This window comes from Mustela nigripes, chromosome 5 (genome assembly GCF_022355385.1).
Source record: "Mustela nigripes isolate SB6536 chromosome 5, MUSNIG.SB6536, whole genome shotgun sequence".
In the NCBI taxonomy this organism is placed as follows: domain Eukaryota; kingdom Metazoa; phylum Chordata; class Mammalia; order Carnivora; family Mustelidae; genus Mustela; species Mustela nigripes.
The window spans coordinates 84074474-84092598 of record NC_081561.1 but is presented as its reverse complement, the minus strand read 5'-3'; the positions used below and the strand labels follow the sequence as shown (position 1 = coordinate 84092598).

The following is an 18125-nucleotide window of genomic DNA, read 5'->3' as shown; positions in this document are numbered from 1 at the left end:
ACCTATGACGCTCTACAGTTTATTCTCAACATGGCAGCCCAAGGGATCATTTAAAAACCTACATGCTATTATGTCCATCTTCCACCTAATGTCCTGACCTATGACGCTCTACAGTTTATTCTCAACATGGCAGCCCAAGGGATCATTTAAAAACCTACATGCTATTATGTCCATCTTCCACCTAATGTCTTGCAATGGTGCCCTTTCATCCAGAATAAAGTCATTATCTTTATAATGGCACTAGTGAATGTTTGTTGAGCGACGGAAAGATCCCGTAAACAAGTAGGATCAGCTGCACTGAGGTCATTACAAGACTTCCAAGTCAGCCCTTCCCCACACCAGGGTCCTCTGGCACCGGTTCTGCGCACCGAGGATGTTCCACCATGCAGGGAGGGCTGCAATGGACTTCGTAAAACCTTTAGGTCTCCGTCAGTCTCTCCAGGTTCCTTCCTTAACTCCCATCTCTAGGGAATAGTCCTGCCCCAGAAGAGGCAGTGGATGACCAGAATGGCTCTGTAGTCTGCAGGAATTAGATGGGGATGGCATTCTGATGTTTCCTGCCTTCCTGCTTATCTGCAAGCATTTTTCCTTCTCCCTGAATCTGGTCACTTGGGAAGTGCAATTATTTACCAGTTTGATGCTAGATACATGTAGTATTTGGAGCGCATGACTGACCCTACTTCTCTCACCAGTCCCCAGGTCGGGGGGCAAACTAGTTGCCTGTTTTTTGTACTTAGCCTCTGGAGTTTTATCACTGCCAAGGAAAGTCACGTAATTGTCTTGGGTGTCTCTGTGTCATTCTTGTGATGGATTCCCAGTCTCATTGGGGCTCTTGGTCTCCTTTTTTGTTCTTCCTGACTGACTCCCTACCGTCACGGTACTGTCCACGTTCCTCGGGTCCCAAACCTCCTTCAAGTTGACTTTGTCTCTTCTTCCTGAAGAGAAGTTATCCAGCATGAATGTCCTCTACTTTTCATCTCTCCTTTCTATTTCTGTTAATTTCACCTTCCTTCTCCAGCCGCTTTCAGATCTCACAGAAAGAAGCACGCTTCTTTCTATAGCGGACCCCTCCACTTGTAATTTTGGTCCTTTTCCCCCTCCCACAACCTTCTAGCTCTCCCCCATCAGGGAGAGCCAATGTCCTCATTCTTCCACTCCTCTGGCATCTTCATTATTTATTCATTTCTCTCATACATACTGAAAGCCTGCTGTTTTCCCAGGCACTGTGATGCAATGTTGTCTGTATGGTAGAATGGCAAATTAAACACACAGCCCCTCCACTTATAGAAGTTACTGTCTAATGAGTGAAAGTCACTGTAATTAGTGAGTAACAGAGGGAAGCGTAGAAGCAATGAGAAGACAGTGAAGGGAGACTATGAGGCCATGTGGTGAGAAGTAGATGGTTAGTTTCTATGAGGAGGATACATTTGAGGCACTAGCAACTGCAGGTGCAAAAGCCCTAAAGTGGCCAGAAATGCTCATCAGAAAAATTGAAAAGCCAGCCAGTCACAGGGGGAAGGAACAAGGGATGAAGCACAGAGTGGAGGAAGGACCAAACCCAGCAGTTAACAGACCGTGTAAAGAAATACTCCGTACCCCCAGTGTTCTGGGTCATTCACACCACCATCTCTCTGCTGTTTCTCTCTTCCTTTTGTAACGCTGCACTTACAACTCCTTCCTTCTTCTCTGGCTCAGCCTGCCACCATAATACAAGCCTTCTCCAGCAAACATGCTGCTATATCTTTTCTGTTGTTGTTATATATTTTCCTGCAATGTATTTTTTTTTTTTCTAGATTATCCTTTCTACCCCCAAGTTTTAGCTAATAGTTTAGTATTTTAGATGTATCAAATCCTACATCTGTAACTCTGGCCTTATCCTAAATCCCCAGGTCGATTTCTACCTGCCTCCCAGAAATTTTTGTGTAGATTTTCCTTCTGGAATCTCTGGCCTCATATGCCCATCATCTGCTTTCGTCTTGGGGGAATTCTCTCTTGAAAGAGCTGGCCGATAGTCCAACATCGGGGTTTTGCAGCACAGGAGGAGGATAGATTTCCACATGAAATGCAAGAACTAATAGAAATGGTCCCTGACCTAAGCTTAGTGAGGTCAGGAGAGCTTTCCAGAAGAATCAGTTTCTCAGGAGAGTTTCACGGAAGGAAGGGCATTCCTGACAGACTGAATCTATACTAAGTCAGGGTGCACGGGGGCACCATAAAAATTTCATCATGGCTTGTGCTTGGGATGCAAAGTTTAAAAACAATCTGCTGAACCTGAACAAATGGGCAGGATTAAGAAGGTCCTTGTATGGCATGTTAAGAAGCTGGGTTTTATCTTGGAAGTCAGAGGGAGCCACTGAAGAAGATGGCATGATCAAATGGGTTATTTCAAAAGCTCACTCTAGGGGCACCAGGGTGCCTCAGTCGATTGAGCATCTGACTCTTGGTTTTGGCTCAAGTCATGATCTCGGGGTCATGAAATCAAGCTCCACTTCGGTCTCCATACGTGCTGGGTATAAATCCTGTTTAAGATTTTCTCTCCCTCTCCCTCTGCCCCTTCCTGCCTTGCTCCCTCTAAAAAACAAACCAAAAAAGCTCACCCTAGCAGCTCTGGAAAAAAAGCAGTACTGCAGGAACTAAGCAGGAGAAACTATTGCAATAATCCAAGCCAAACACAGCAAGACCCTACGGCATGGTGACTAAATGTGAAGGCAAAGGAGAAATCTGGGTTTCTGACTGGACTATCTCAGTGTATAAAAGTATGAGAAGCACTGAAGTTTGAGACTCACAAATTTGGCAGGGTCTGTGCAGCAACCTGTAGCAGACATCTTGTCGGCTTCTGAGGAAGTCAGGAGAGATTTGTTGAGAACTCAGACTGGCTAGGTAGTTTTGATGAAACTAATTATGTTTCAGAAAAAATCATGTTTATAAAATGTGCTGAAAAGTGGCGAGTTCCGAATCGTGTTCAAGAATACTTGAGATCTGGTTTCATGGTATTTATTTGGAAGCCATTAGCCTAAACACACTGGTTAAATGCATGGGAACAGAAGAATATAAAGAATGGAAAGGACAAGGGGCAGAGATATTAGGGATGCCACTTTTTTTTTTTTTAAGATTTTTATCTATTTATTTGACAGAGACAGAGATCACAAGTAGGCAGAGAGAGGAAGCAGGCTCCCCGCTGAGCAGAGAGCCCGATGCAGGGCTCGATCCCAGAACCCTGAGATCATGACCTGAGCCGAAGGCAGAAGCTTAACCCACTGAGCCACCCAGGTGCCCTGTGATGCCAGGTTTTTTAAAGAGTGAACTGAGAGGAGGGAGCATGGGAAGGACATTGCCGTGACCTCTGGTCCCAGCCTCCAGCAGTCTTTGCTCTTCCATTCTCCAGCCTTTAATTCACCCGTTCCCTCAGGTGCCTGGGTGGCTCAGTACTTCAGCGTCTGCCTTCAGCTCAAGTCATGAACCCAGGGTCCTGGGATTGAGCCCCCCATCGGGTTGCCCGCTTTGCGGGAAGCCTGCTTCTCCCTCTCCCACTCCCTCTGCTTATGTTCCCTCTCTTGCGGCATCTCTGTCAAATAAATAAAAATCTTTTAACAACAACACCAAAAAATGTACCTGTTCCCTGCCTACCAGAGAGGAGATACCTTGCTAAAATAGAGATCAAGTCATGTGACTTACTAGCTCAGAAATCTTAGTTGGCTCTACATTGTCTATAAAGTTCAAATCTCATAAATGTTTATCTAGATCCCACACCTTAAAGATTGAATTGAATTCCGACCTACTTTTCTTCATCTTCTAAAACAACCTCCTGAGTAGGCTGCCCAGCACACATTCCTCAAACCTCTTCTCACCCTGTTTTCTTGAACTTTATAGTTTTGTGTGCTTCTCCAGTTATCAGAATTTCAGTTCATCCTTTTAAGATCTCTCTAAATGCTCCCTCTGCTGTGAATCCTTCTCATAAACCTCAAGTTACAATTCGAGGCTGCTGTTTATTTTCACACATTTTCTTTTTACCTTTATCGTAATGTTTTTCCCTTTCTGCCTTGCTGGTTGTAGCCACCCTTACAGAATGGCTCCCTTACAGAATGCGGTTTCATAAATATCTGTTGTTGTTTTTTAATTGGCACATTGAATACCAAAAACTACAAGTCAGGGGGCGCCTAGGTGGCTCAGTGAGTTAATCCTCTGCCTTGGGCTCAGGTCATGATCTCAGAGTCCTGGAATCGAGCCCTGCATCAGGCTCTCTGCTTAGTGGGGAGCCTGCTTCCCCCTCTCTCTGCCTCCTTGTGATCTCTCTCTCTCTCTGTAAAAAAAAAAAAAAAAAAAAAAAAAATCCCAAAACTCCCAAGTCATGAACCAAGATGAAGAATTTGTTTTTTGTTTTAATATACTTCTAGAAACTGCATCTTCATGCAGGGGACTATTTCGTCCTTAAGGAAAAGCATTATAATTCATCATATAAAATTCACATAATCAGTAATAAATTCTAAAATCAAAGAACAGCAAACTTATATAAATATATAAAATTGTAAAATCGTGTTCCTGGAAACAGAATTTTAGCAATAGAGGAAATCTGGAAGAGCTTGTCTAATCTAGTGGTCTATAAACTCTCTTCCATAGACCCCTACTCTTTAGGGCTCTGGGGAGTAGGGCTGGCCACCAAACCTGGCTTCGCCTAGAGTAATTCTCAGCTTTTTAATATGAACCTTTCAAGCAAAACAGTTCTGAAAAATAGTTTTGCTGTTAAATCACTTTGGAAAAACAGAATTGTAGCTTTCCACTACTTCTGTAAGCTTGGTGACTCTGGGCCTCCATTTCCTCATCTGTAAAATACAAGAATGGTGCTATGGTCGTTCATGCTTTTATGCTGAACCCCATCTGTTCATTTTCAAGTAAAAAACAGATCCCCAAAGAAGTTAAGTGGCTTGTGCTTAGGCCACAGAGAAAGTTAATGACAGAACCAAGACTGGAACTTAGCCACCAGCTCTGGTGGGGGTGGTTTTCCTCTCTCTCTTTTTTAAAAATTCCTGAAAAGTGGGTATAAGTAAATTATAGGTACTAATAATAGGGGCAAGATAGAAGATATCAGAAGGTATTATAAACAGCACATATATACAGAGCTATACTATATCATAAATTTGCCTTGCTTAAAGCTTACTGGTATGCTAGCTACAACGGACATTGAACATTAACCTAATTTTACATTCATTCCTCAAGTTTACAGAAATTTATGGGTGTGAGTTGTCTGCATGGCCCATTTCTCTTTTACAAAGCAATTTATGAGTAGTTTTCTTCTTGGTGAATCTCCGTGTGCTGAGTGGAGGCACTTAAAATCACGCCATTAATCATTCCTCTCATGTTTTAAGTCTCACTGCATCTAAGTTTAAAAGCATCACTGAGAAGCTGTGAGGGTTTGGGAAAAGGAGCCTCCGGATTCTGGTCCTTTCATCTATCTCCTTTGCTTTGCTCATCTTCCTCTCTTCATCCCCTCCTCTTCAAATCAAGGGTTTCCGTGAAGAAAAAATGAAGTCACAAAACAACTGTGAGAGGTGTACATGGACAGGAGGGAAAGAAGGGCGTCATGCTCCTAGACCATGTTGATGGTGGGGGGTGGTGCTTATGGGATGATTGTATTATAGCCTTGGGGGCTTTTTTGTTAAAAGAGAGAATGAAAGGAAACAGCTCACAGAGACGCCTCCTTCTTCCCCCTTCTTCCGCCTCCGTGAGTAACTACCCATATGGCGTGCTGCTGCTGAGACCAAGGGAGGAGTTTGAGTAAAAGTGCTTAGAAGTGGCAAATTGATCCGAATTAATTGTCCTTTAACAAATAAGTGTTAAAACTTTGTAATGTGGATACCCTAGTAACATAGGACTCATAGGATTTGAACACAAGTTAAGGCACCTTTGCATCATGAAAAAGGACTTGAATGTGCCAATTACTGTAACACAGTAATACAGTAGGAAAGGTGTCAGGGACACTGTTAAACCCACTAAGACAAACTTTCTGAAGACATGACAACATCTATTTCATATGAACAGACTATTAAAGGCAGGTTTGGTAAGACCTACACGTGGCAGTATGTTGTTACTCATTTGTCAAGCTCACTGATGATTAAAAGTAACATTGGCTTAACAGTGATGTATAATTGTCTGACTTCTCTTTCCTCACCTCTGGAGTAGGTTCAGGTTCTGATTAGAGCTGCTTTGTTGAGGGGTTTTTTTGTGTTTTGTTTTTTTTTTAATTCAGAGTTTTACAAAGTTTCGCACATTATACATATGTTTATGGTAAGACGTTGGTCTTGCTGTGGGCAAAGAGATAAAAGTAATACTTAGACCATGTAAAAAATAAAATTAATTCAATTGCTGTGTCTGGAATTTATTTCTTAAGTCTGGGGGAAAACTAAAGAGATTCGGTTATAAACGATGCTCTCTGAGTGTAGGTGTTGATGGTTTTTCTTTGCATCATGTTCTGTTGAGTTGAGAACAGGTAGACAATTCTGCAACCTGAATTAGTCCTTGAATTTGAGTTTTTCATGTGTTTGTACTTGTTTTCCCAAATACATTTGAACTGAGTCAGATCATCTTCACCAGTAGAGAAAAATCAAGATGTTATGGTTCTTTTGTTGTTTTGTGAAATTGGGTCACTTGCTACAACATCCACCTTTCACCACCAAGTCTTCTTCTTCTTCTTTTATTCTTGTTTTTATGATATGCTTGATTTAAAGCTGTACAGAGAGCAATAGTATGACATAATTATGATCTAGAAAACAATATCTTTTTAAAATATTTATGGTAAGTAATACTTGTTTCAAGATATTCAGTGCCAAATCTTGCAGAAATCTAATTGTGGAGGAGGAAATCTACAAAGTGAAACAAGCTACAGGAAAGATAAGAATGGGAAAGTAATAGTTACTCAAACAACTTAATCCTGAAAGAAAAGGTTGTACTCCTTTTCTTTCATTTTGGTTTTTTTTTTTTTGTTTTTTTAATTTAAATTTTATTTTAAGTAATTAAGTAGATATGACATATTTGTATCTAATTATATTATGTATTATATATTATTTGTATATAACTGAAAACTTTAACATAGGAACAATGCATATTTTCTATGTGAATTTTAAATGAATTCCTTTCCATGACATGTAATTATCTCTAAAAAAAAAAATCTGTAGTCAAATTTATAGCACCATTGGATTGATTTATAAAAGACTATCTTGGGGCGCCTGGGTGGCTCAGTGGGTTAAGCCGCTGCCTTCGGCTCAGGTCATGATCTCAGGGTCCTGGGATCGAGTCCCGCATCGGGCTCTCTGCTCAGCAGGGAGCCTGCTTCCTCCTCTTTCTCTCTCTCTCTGCCTGCCTCTCTGCCTACTTGTGATCTCTCTCTGTCAAATAAATAAATAAAATCTTTACAAAAAAAAAAAAAAGACTATCTTGTGATTATCAAACACCATTCTCCCACAGTATACTTTCATCTGGAGTTAATGCTCGAATTCTAGAGGAACAAGACACTCAGTGTAATCTGGCACCCTTGGAAGTGATTAATAATTTGTTTTCCTCAGGAAGGTGCCATTAACAAGATATGTACTGAACAGATTTTGTAGAAGACCAAGTTTTCAGACCCAAATTTTTACATTTGGCTCCATGATTATCATCACTATGAAAATATTAAGTGTACCTAAACGATGAGAAAGGAAAGCTGTAATTATGAAAGATAAATTTAGAACTTAAGCAATCTCCACATAGTATTTCTCGATTAATTTAGACTGACTCACACCTGACTTACTTGCCACATACCGGAAAACTGACTTTTAGGTAGAAAGAGTGTTCAGATGATCTGGAGAACCAGTTCCTTGGTTTTCCATTGGAGTGAATACACGATGCTGACAGACATTCATGTTCAGAACAGGCATGCGCTCTCATTTTGAAAGTTGTTAACAATTGCCTGTGCGGTCTTCTCTGAATCTTTCCTCACCCATTGTTGTTCTTCTTTCACAGCGGCCAGTCAAGGACAAGTCCCAGGATTTCCGATTGGGCTCAGAGTCCGTGACACAGTAAGCAGCTTTTCCTCCTAAATAATTTGTAGTGATAAATAGTTATTGTTGTGGTGGTGGTTGTTTTGTTTTTTGTTTTTGTTTTTTGTTTTTTAAGGGCAATTTCTCTATTTCTCTTTTTACAACATTATATCAAAAGTTAAATTTTAGGTCATTGATTTTTGAAAGAGTTAAGCTAGCTGAAGGAGAATATTTTAATGGTTGGACTTTGAGGATGTATATATAAGTTACAAGAAATAAATTAAAATATCACACTAAATTTTGTATCTGTGGACCTACTTTGTCTTTTATTTTGAGTAAGATTTTACTTTTTTGAAAGATTTTATTTCTTTGTTTTAGAGAGAGATAAAATATATGCACACATAAAGTAGAGGGAAGAAGCAAACTCTGAGTGCAGAGCCCAGTGGGGCTCAAAACCGTGACCCTGCGCTGACACCATGACCTGAGCCAAAATCAAGAGTCAGTTGCTCAACCATCTGAACCACCCAAGCACCCCCGTTTGAGTAACATTTTTTTCCTTTTAAAAATTTTATTTATTTATTTGACAAATACAGAGAGATCACAAGTAGGCAGAGAGGCAGGCAGAGAAAGAGGGAGAAGCAGGCCCAATGCGGGACTCGATCCCAGGACCCTGAGATCATGACCTGAGCTGAAGGCAGAGACTTAGCCCACTGAACCACCCAGGGGCCCCTTGAGTAACATTTTTTAATGACATTAACTGAAAACAAGTAGATGGTGTGGTTAAAAAATACATATATGAAATACCTATTTTGAGGCATTAAAGAAAAAAAGCTAATACCCAGAACATTATCATTGCGTATTTTCTACAAAGTGTAATATATTTAAACAATTTAATTTGAGGTATTTATTTGAAAGATCACTAGGAAGCTTTAGTATTTTTATTTGGTAGTTGCTCTGTTACTTAATACATAGAAAATCCCTTTTACTTCAAAAAAATTACATCCAAGACCTTCCCAGAATATTTCTCATTTATTTTAATCACTGCAGATCATTTTGTACCTAACATTCAGCCCAAACTTCATATTCACACATCACTAGCAAACCATCACAAGAGTTTAACAGCCTCGAACAATCTAGATACCTGTCATGTCCTCCCATTCAACCACCGCTATCCCCTCATATGTGTGCGAGTATGTGCTTACACACACATGCACCCAGATGATCCCTGCCTAATTTCCTTCAGATAGGTATTTGTTCAAGTTAACCCTGCTATCTGCTTTGACCATTGTTTTTTGTGGGTTTTTTTTTTTAAGATTTTATTTATTTATTTAACAGAGAGAAACACACAGAGAGAGGGAACACAAGCAAGGGGGAATGGGAGAGGGAGAAGCAGGCTTCCCACTGAACAGGGAGCCCGATGTGGGGCTCGATCCCAGAACCCTGGGATCATGACCCACGCCAAAGGCAGAGGCTTTAACCCACTGAGCCCCCCAGGCACCCCCACTTTGACCTTTTGAAGAATAATATGTCTCTCTCAGTTCAAAAATTCTGAGGTAGGTAACAGTCTGATTTACCGGAATTATCAAATAAACTTGTGCGTTATCTTACAAAATAATGTTTCATTCTACAGATGAAAGACAAACATGATTTTCAAGTGGTGTTTTAAAGAGTCACAGAATCATGACCTAGAAGATTCCTTAGGAAGTCTCTGTTTTCTAGTCAAGAAAACTAGGGGAAGGCCTTGAGTAAATACCACAGAGAGTGTCTCTGTCAGCACACAGACCAACATGGGAGAGTCCCAGACTATTGCAGTGTCTGTCTATTTGTTTGTTTTTTAAAATCATATTTAGTATTGTCAAGCTTCTTGGTAAAATACCATTTTGTTGGAAGCTTAAAAATCTTTCTGAGAGAGAAAATCTATTGGTGATGCTCTAGCTATAGCCCTATATGACTTCAGAGCTCAGTCACTCACGTTAATCACATTTGATTCCCACCATTTCACTACAGACCGGTATCCTGACCCCTGTCTTACATATGGAGAAATAAGATCTTTAAGGTTGGGACGTGTTTCACATCACTGTGGGTACTAAGTGGCAGACCCAGTTCCAGAACACAGGTCCTCTGTTTCCTAATCTCCTTTTCTCTCTAGGCTTTCCCGTTGCCGGTCATAGGATGCAAACACACACCCCGGGTCTTTCCAGTTTTCTTTCTTGTTACATCTGCCAGGAAAGTCTTCAGTTCCATTCTCTAAAAGAGTGAAATTTTATATAGTAGTTGATAATACAGTCAAACTCCCCTAAGGAGTTTATACTTAATGACAGATTATATATATATAAAGTACCCTGGAACAATTAGGACACACTGTTTCAGTGACCAAAAAATAACCACATCTAATAGATTATAGCAACAGTGTTCTTGGTGTTTTTGAACATGTTTTATAAAAACTTTTAGAACCTTTACCTCAAATGCAAATGAGAGGCTATAGTCACTCTGACTGCATTGGATATCTATTTTCAAGTGATAACAGAGATCCAGCCACACCACGCTCTCCTGATTAAAGTTTAAAATAGAAACAAAAAACAAACAAACAAAAAAATGGAGTGCCTGGGAGGCTCAGTGGTAAAGCGTCTGCCTTTGGCTCAGGTCATGATCCCAGGGTCCTGGGATCAAGATCCCAATCAGGCTCCCTGCTTGGCGGGAAGCCTGTTTCTTCCTCTCCCACTCCCCCTGCTTGTGTTCCTCTCTCACTTTCTCTCTCTCTCTTTCTCTGTCAAATTAATAAAAAAAAATAAAATCTTTAAAAAAAAAAAAAACCCTCACAAAACATCCCAGCTCTAAAAGCTATGAAGGTAGCTTGACTTTTCCTTTTGAGTGTAGAACACTAACCAGGCTGCTGAAAATAAATTTTCATGAGAAGTTCAGATATGTCTAAGTGCTCAAGTTCATCTACAATCTTCGGGCTTTCCCTATACGAGTAATTTCTTAGAAGTAAAGATGAATTAAGATACATTTCTCATGACCTGTAAACTGTAGGGGAGTTGAATGTGAAAATATTATAGTCCAGTATGTACAAAGTCATTTCTTTATTTCTTTAATTTACCTCAGTGAGTCCATAGTACCCAGGAAAATGGAGAGAGGCTAATTTTTCTGTTCTTTGCAGTCTTGCCATTCAGTTTGCAAAATCTACTTATTTAGTTGGTTGACCAGAATATATATATATGTATATAGATATATAAGCCATATAGGACTACCTCTTACCACTTCCACTTGAATTTCTTGTCTTGTTTATTCTTTCTTACTTTTTTTTAGAAATGTCAGTACTTCTGTGTAAGTGATTTTTACACATTTTAGTAAAGCTACACTTCTTTTTAAGACTATCAAGGAGAAACTCCAGTACGTTAACTTAACAAAGGCATTTTCTTAAAAGTCTTAACACTTCATGCCCTTATGATGTTATTATCTGCTGCCTAAGTCAGAGTTTGTAATAAAATTTCTGTAAATATGTTACAGCCCTTAATAAGAAGTATTGGTATTCCTTAGTCATTAATCTGTTTTTAACTAGAATATGTTTGGGATTTTGTTGTTGTTGTTGTTAACATAGAATGTTCTGAGCACCTGGGTTGCTCAGTGGGTTAAGCCTCTGCCTTCAGCTCAGGTCATGATGTTAGGGTCCTGGAATGAGCCCTGAGTTGTGCTCTCTGCTCAGCTGGGAGCCTGCTTCCCCCACCCCCATCCCCACCCCTCTCTGACTCTCTGCCTACTTGTGATCTCTGTCTGGCAAATGAATAAATAAAAAAATAAATAAATCTTTAAAGAAAAATAAAAATGAAACATGAATGTTTTGTTTCATTACCAGCTTTGATCAGAGAAAAGTTCATTCAGGTCACTCATATTAAAGTCCTTTATGAACACTCAAATGTGACCTGAATGAATGAATGAAATCTCTTCTTAAAATAATGAAGCCATAGGGATTAATTCTAAGTATCCTGTCAATCCTCCTATGTACTGATTCCATCTTTATAATAATCCTATTCCAGACACACTCAGTTTCTTTTTCTGTCCAGGAGAAGGAAGTAGTTTATCTTTTTCCCTAAAATACCCTATTGTTTGCAACCTTTTTTTTAAGTTTATTTTATTTTATGTTAGTAACATAACATAATTATGTTAGTCACCATACAGTCCATCATTAAGTTGGTTTTTTTTTTTTTTTTTTTTTTTTTTTTTTTTTTTTTTTTTAGAGAGAGAAGCGAGGGCAAGCACAGGCAGACAGAGTGGCAGGCAGAGGCAGAGGGAGAAGCGGGCTCCCCGCCAAGCAAGGAGCCCGATGTGGGACTCGATCCCAGGACGCTGGGATCATGACCTGAGCCGAAGGCAGCTGCTTAACCAACTGAGCCACCCAGGCGTCCCAAGTTGGGTTTTTTTTAAAGATTTTTTAAAATTTATTTATTTGACAGAGAGATCACAAGTAGCCAGAGAGACAAGCAGATAGAGAGAGAGGAGGAAGCAGGCTCCCTGCACAGCAGGGAGCCTGATGTGGGGCTTGATCCCAGGACCCTGGAATCATGACCTGAGCCAAAGGCAGAGGCTTTAACCCAATGAGCCACCCAGGCACCACATCATTAAGTTTTTGATGCAGTGTTCCATGATTCATTGTTTGCATATAACACCCAGTGCTCCATGCAATAAGTGACCTCCTTAATACTCACCATCGGGTAACCCATCACGCGACTCTCTCCCCGTGAAACCCTCTGTTTGTTTCCTGGAGTCCATAATTTCTCATGGTTTGATCTTTATCCATTTTCCAGCCTTTTTCTTACCCCTCACCTTTGTGAGATCAGACCCATCTATGGTCAGGGGTGTGATGTCACAATATTCTTTATATATTTTAAATATGTTCTTCATCAGGTACGTGATTTGCAGATATTTCCCTCCAGGCTCCGTTTTTCCTTTTCTTTCTCTTAACAGTAGCTTTCGAAGAGCAAGCTTTATTTCAATGAAGTCCAGTTTATCAGTTTTTTGGTTTTATGAATCATGCGTTAGTTATAGTTTCTAAGCATCCTTTACCTAAGGTCATGAAAGTTTTCTCCTCTGTCTTCTTACAAAAGTATTATAATTTCAGGTTTTATATTTAAGTCTATGATCTGTTTTGCGTTCATTTTTATATATGGTATGAAGATCAGAAGGTTTATTTTGTTCTGTTTGCATTTGCGTATCTGGTTGTTTCCAGCACCATGTTGAAAAAACAATCCTGCCTCAGATGAATGGCTTTTTTGCGCTTTTGTGAAATTTAGTTGTCAGTCTATGTGTGGGTTTGTTTCTGGACTCTTTATTCTGGTCCATTGATCTATTTTTCTGTCTTTACATCAATAACACACTGCCTTGATTACTACAGTTTTATAATATGTCTTGGAATTAGGTATTATTGGTCCTCCAACTTTGTCCTTTTTAAATTTTGGTTTAGCTATTCAAGGTTCTTTTTATGTCCACATGAATTTTAGAATAAGCTTGTTCTACAACAGAGCCTACTAGAATTCCAGTTGGCATTGCCATGAGTCCACAGATCAGTATGGGGAGAACTGACATGTTAACAGTGCTCACTAATTTGACTCATTAACATGTTATATTTCTTCATTTATTGAGATCTTCTTTAATTTCTCTCCACACTATTTTTTTTTCATTTTTCAAAGTATAAGTCCTACACATGTTTGGCTCCTTTATTCCTGAGTATTTCATAGATAAATGATATTTCCCAATTTCAGTTTGTAATTGTTTGTTGCTCATTTATAGAAATACTGACTGTTGCATGTTAAACTTATACTATGCCATCTTACTAAAATGCCTTTTTAGTTTTAGTAGCTTTTCAGTATATTTTACTAGATTCTCTACATAGACATCCAAGCAAATAAAAAACAGTTTAATTTCTTTCTTTCCAAACTGGATGCCTTTTATTTTTATTTTTATTTTTATTCTTATATTTTTGCTTTATTGCATAGGATAAATCTCCTGTACAGTGTTACAGTGTCAAATAGAAATGATGAGAGTACATAGTGTTATCTTCTTCATGACCCCATAGATAATGAGTGGGAATGCATTTAGTCTTTCACCATTAAGTATGATATTATCATAGGTTTTTTAATAAATGTACTTTATCAAGTAGTTTCCTTCATTTCCTGGTTTTCTGAGAGTTGGTATCAGGAATGGATGTTGGATTTTTGTCAAATGCTCTTTCTGTATCAGTTAAAATAATCACATGATTTTTCTTTATTAATTTATGCTAATATGGTAAATTGCATAGATTTTCAATTTTTTTTTAAGATTTTATTTATTTATTTGACAGAGATCGCAAGCAGGCAGAGAGGCAGGCAGAGGGTGGAGGGGAAGCAGGCTCCCTGCCAAGCAGAGAGCCCCATGTGGGGCTCGATCCCCAGGACCTTGGGACCATGACCTGAACTGAAGGCAGAGGCTTAACCCACCGAGGTACCCAGGCACCCTAGATTTTCAAATTTAAACTTATCTTTCATTCTTAGGATTAACCCTGTTTAGTCATGGTATGTTGCCATTTTTATAGATTGGTGGACTTGATTTTCTTTAAAACCTAATTTAGAACTTTTTGCATTTTGTTAATGAGAAATACAGGTCTATAGTTTTCTTATAATGTCTTAGTCTGGTTTGTTATCAGGGGAAATCAGCTTCATGGATAGAGTTAGAAGAATTTCTACCTCTTCTGTTTTCTGGAAGAGTCTGTGTAGATTTGGTATTTTTTTCTTTTATAATTTTTATTTCTTCATTAATACCCCCATTTGATGGCTTGATTTCCTTTAGTTTTTTAACGTATTTACAATGGTGGATTTCAAGTTTTTGTCTAGGAAGTCCAATGTGTAGACTTCCTAAGTTTCTGTTGATTGCTTTTTTACCCTTTGTATGGGCCATACTTGTTTTTTTGTATGTCTTATAATATTTTGTTGAAAACTGAATATTTTAAGGGCTATAATATGACAACTCTGGAAATTAGATCCTTCCCTTCCCAGGGGTTTGTTGTTGCTACTTATTGTAGTTGTTCTTTGTTTGTTAAATAACTTCTCTGAATAACTTCCATAATGCTATAATGTTTTTGCCACTGAAGTTTCTGCTTGGTCAGATTAGTGATTAGCTAATTGAACAAAGATTTCCTTATTGCATGGAGCACTGGGTGTGGTGCGTAAACAATGAGTGCTGGAACACTGAAAAGAAATAAAATAAAATAAAATAAAATAAAATAAAATGAAAAACTGGAAACAGTAGGTCTTAAAATCTTGCTAAGGGGTTCTCTTGGGGTATTGTGCATCCCGTCAATATTTAGCCAAGCCATTAGCAACTCTGTCTTGAATTTCACCTCCGGTTAGCACAGAGCATTAAGATCAGCCAGAAGTGAAGGCGTAGGCCTTCTTAGGCCTCTGCTGTGCGTGCACAACCCTACACATGTAAGACATTCTAGACCCTTAGAACTATGTCCAAGCTTGTTAAGACCCCTGTGGACATCTTACTTCCCCAACTTCTCCTTTTCAGCTTTTCAGGTAGTCTATTGTTTGGCTACGGTTAAGTCACTCAGGCAGCCACAAAGTTAACTCTAACTGTTTTCAACAAGTGCCTCCCAGGGAAAAGGCAAGCTCTGAGTTAGGTCAAATACAGACAGCCTTACAAGTGGTATCTTCCAAAGAAGTACCAGACAGATCAAGTAATGAGCATTCTTTGGAAATGAGGCTTTGAAAGAGCTCCGTCATTCTTCTATGCCTGCTGCAGGCTTTCACCACGAACGAAGGCTCTTCTTTTTTAAGGTCTTCACAGAGCCAATAGTGGGGGATGAGACTAGGTCAAATTAAAATGCCACAAACCTCCAAGATCTTACCAAGATTCAACCATTTTTATTGAATAAACATTCCCCAGTTGCCACAAGCTTTTGGCTAATCTCCAGAATTCTGAAAAAGTTGATTCTAACCGTTTTTGCCAGCTTTTTCCTACCTTATTTGGAGAGGGAACATTCAGAAGCAGCTCTACCACTTTCACAGACATCATTTTGTTTCTTCTGCAAACATTGGTTAAAATCACCAGTAAAGCCCTCTGGTTCTGGAAATTTTCTCTTTTGGAAGATTTTTAACTACAAATTCAATTTATGTAGAAGTAGAGCTATTAAGGTTATTTAGTTCTTCTTGTATAGACTTTGATAGATTGTTTCTTTCAAGGAATTTGTCCATTTCAAGGGCGCCTGGGTGGCTCAGTGGGTTAAAGCCTCTGCCTTCAGCTCAGGTCATGATCCCAGGGTTCTGGGATCGAGCCACGCATCTGGCTCTCTGTTCGGCGGGGGACCTGCTTCCTCCTCTCTCTCTCTGTCTGCCTCTCTGCCTACTTGTGATCTCTTCCAAATAAATAAATAAAATCTTTAAAAAAGAAAAAAAGAATTTGTCCATTTCACTCAAGTGGTTGAATTGATTGACATAGTTGTTAATAATATTACCTCATTATCTTTTCAATATTGAAAGAATCTGTAGTAGTGTTGCATCTCTTTAATCCCTGCTGTTGATAATTTCTTTCTTTTTTTCTCAATCAGCCTAGTGGTTTATCAATTTTATTGGTCTTTTCAAAGAATTGGCTCTTTGTTTCACTAATTTCTATTTATTGTTTATTTTCTATTTCACTGATTTCCACTCTGGTTTTTATTTCTGCTTACTTTGGATTTAATTTGTCCTTTTTCTAGATTTTTAAAGGGGAAACTGTGGTCATTGATTTAACACCTTTCTTCTCTACTAATTAAACATGTAGTGCCATAAATTTCCCACCAAGCACTGCTTGAATGGCATTCCACAAATTTTGATATGTTGTGGTTTCGTTTTTATTTCTTTCAAAACACTTTAATTTTCGTTCAGATTTCTTCTTTGACCTATGGGTTACTTAGAAGTGTATCATTTCATTTCCAGTGTTTAAGAAGTTTCCCAGAGATCTTTCTGTTACTGATTTCTGATTCCATTGTGGTCAGAGAACATACTGTCTGTGATCCAGATGTTTTTAAATTTATTGAGAATTGTTTTATGATTCTTAATATGGTCTTCTCTGCCTGAAGTATTCTTTTATAAATAAATTGGATCACACGGGCTAATCGTGTTGTTTATGTCTTTTGTTGCCTGATTTTCTGTGCACTTTTCTGTTATTGAGAATAGGGTATTGAAGTCTTCAACTAATATTGTGGGCTTGTTTTTTTCATTCTTATAACTCTGTTAGTTTTTGTGTCATGTATTTTGAAGCTCTGTATTAGGTGTCCATATATTTAGGATTATTATGTACTCTTGAAGGATTGACACCCTTATTATTAAATGACTCTTTCTGGTCACATTTTTTTGTTCTGAAATCTCCTTCACTTAATATTAACAAAATTTCTCCAGCTTTCTTTTAGTAGTGTTAGAGTGGTGTATATATGTTTTCATACTTTAAAGATGCAAATAGGTTGAGAATTGAAGCATGTTTCTTATAGGCAGCATACAACTGAGTCATGCTCATTTTATCCAAAATGACCATTTCTGCCTTTTAATTAGGGTAATTAGGCAAACATTTATATGTAATATGATTATTAATATGGATGGATTTTGGTCTATTGTACTATTTTATTTTCCATTTGTCTCATCACTTCTTTTTTCATCTTTTTCTGCCTTATTTTAGATTGTGTTTTATTTTATCTTGCTTACTAGCTTAATATCTATAATGCTGTGTTTTACTATTTTAGTGCTTTTTCTTAGGGTTTGTAATACAAATTTTATCACACAGTATATCTTCAGGAGCTTTAGGATGGTACACTTCCATATCTTCCCTCCTAAGCTTCATGCCTCTATAGCCATACATTTATTTAAGTTATAAACCCCTCAGTATGTTATTATTTTTGTTTAAACTGTCATCTTTTGAAGAGACGACATAAGAAAATCTTAATATTTGCCCATTTTGTTTCCATTTGTATTTTGTAATTCCTTTGTGTAAATCCATATTTTCACCTACTATTGTCTTCCTTATGCCTGGAGGACTCCCTTCAAAATTTATTGTAATGTTGGATAGCTAAAAATAAACACCTTCACTTTTCACGTGTCTAGAAAGAAC

General features: G+C 38.4%; 1 protein-coding gene across 5 annotated transcripts in view; it reads left to right on the top strand.

Annotated features, from left to right (window-relative positions):
• AHI1 (Abelson helper integration site 1) overlaps positions 1 to 18125 on the top strand; it is a 219739-nt gene that overhangs the window by 187696 nt on the left and 13918 nt on the right. For all 5 annotated transcript variants that reach the window (XR_009404471.1, XM_059400772.1, XM_059400771.1 and 2 more), the window contains one exon: positions 7993 to 8048. Coding sequence is in view for 4 of the 5 variants with exons in the window: in XM_059400772.1 (XP_059256755.1) it covers positions 7993 to 8048 (56 nt within the window). In the remaining variant the exon portion in view is untranslated. Of the gene's footprint in view, positions 1 to 7992; positions 8049 to 18125 lie in introns of those variants that run through there.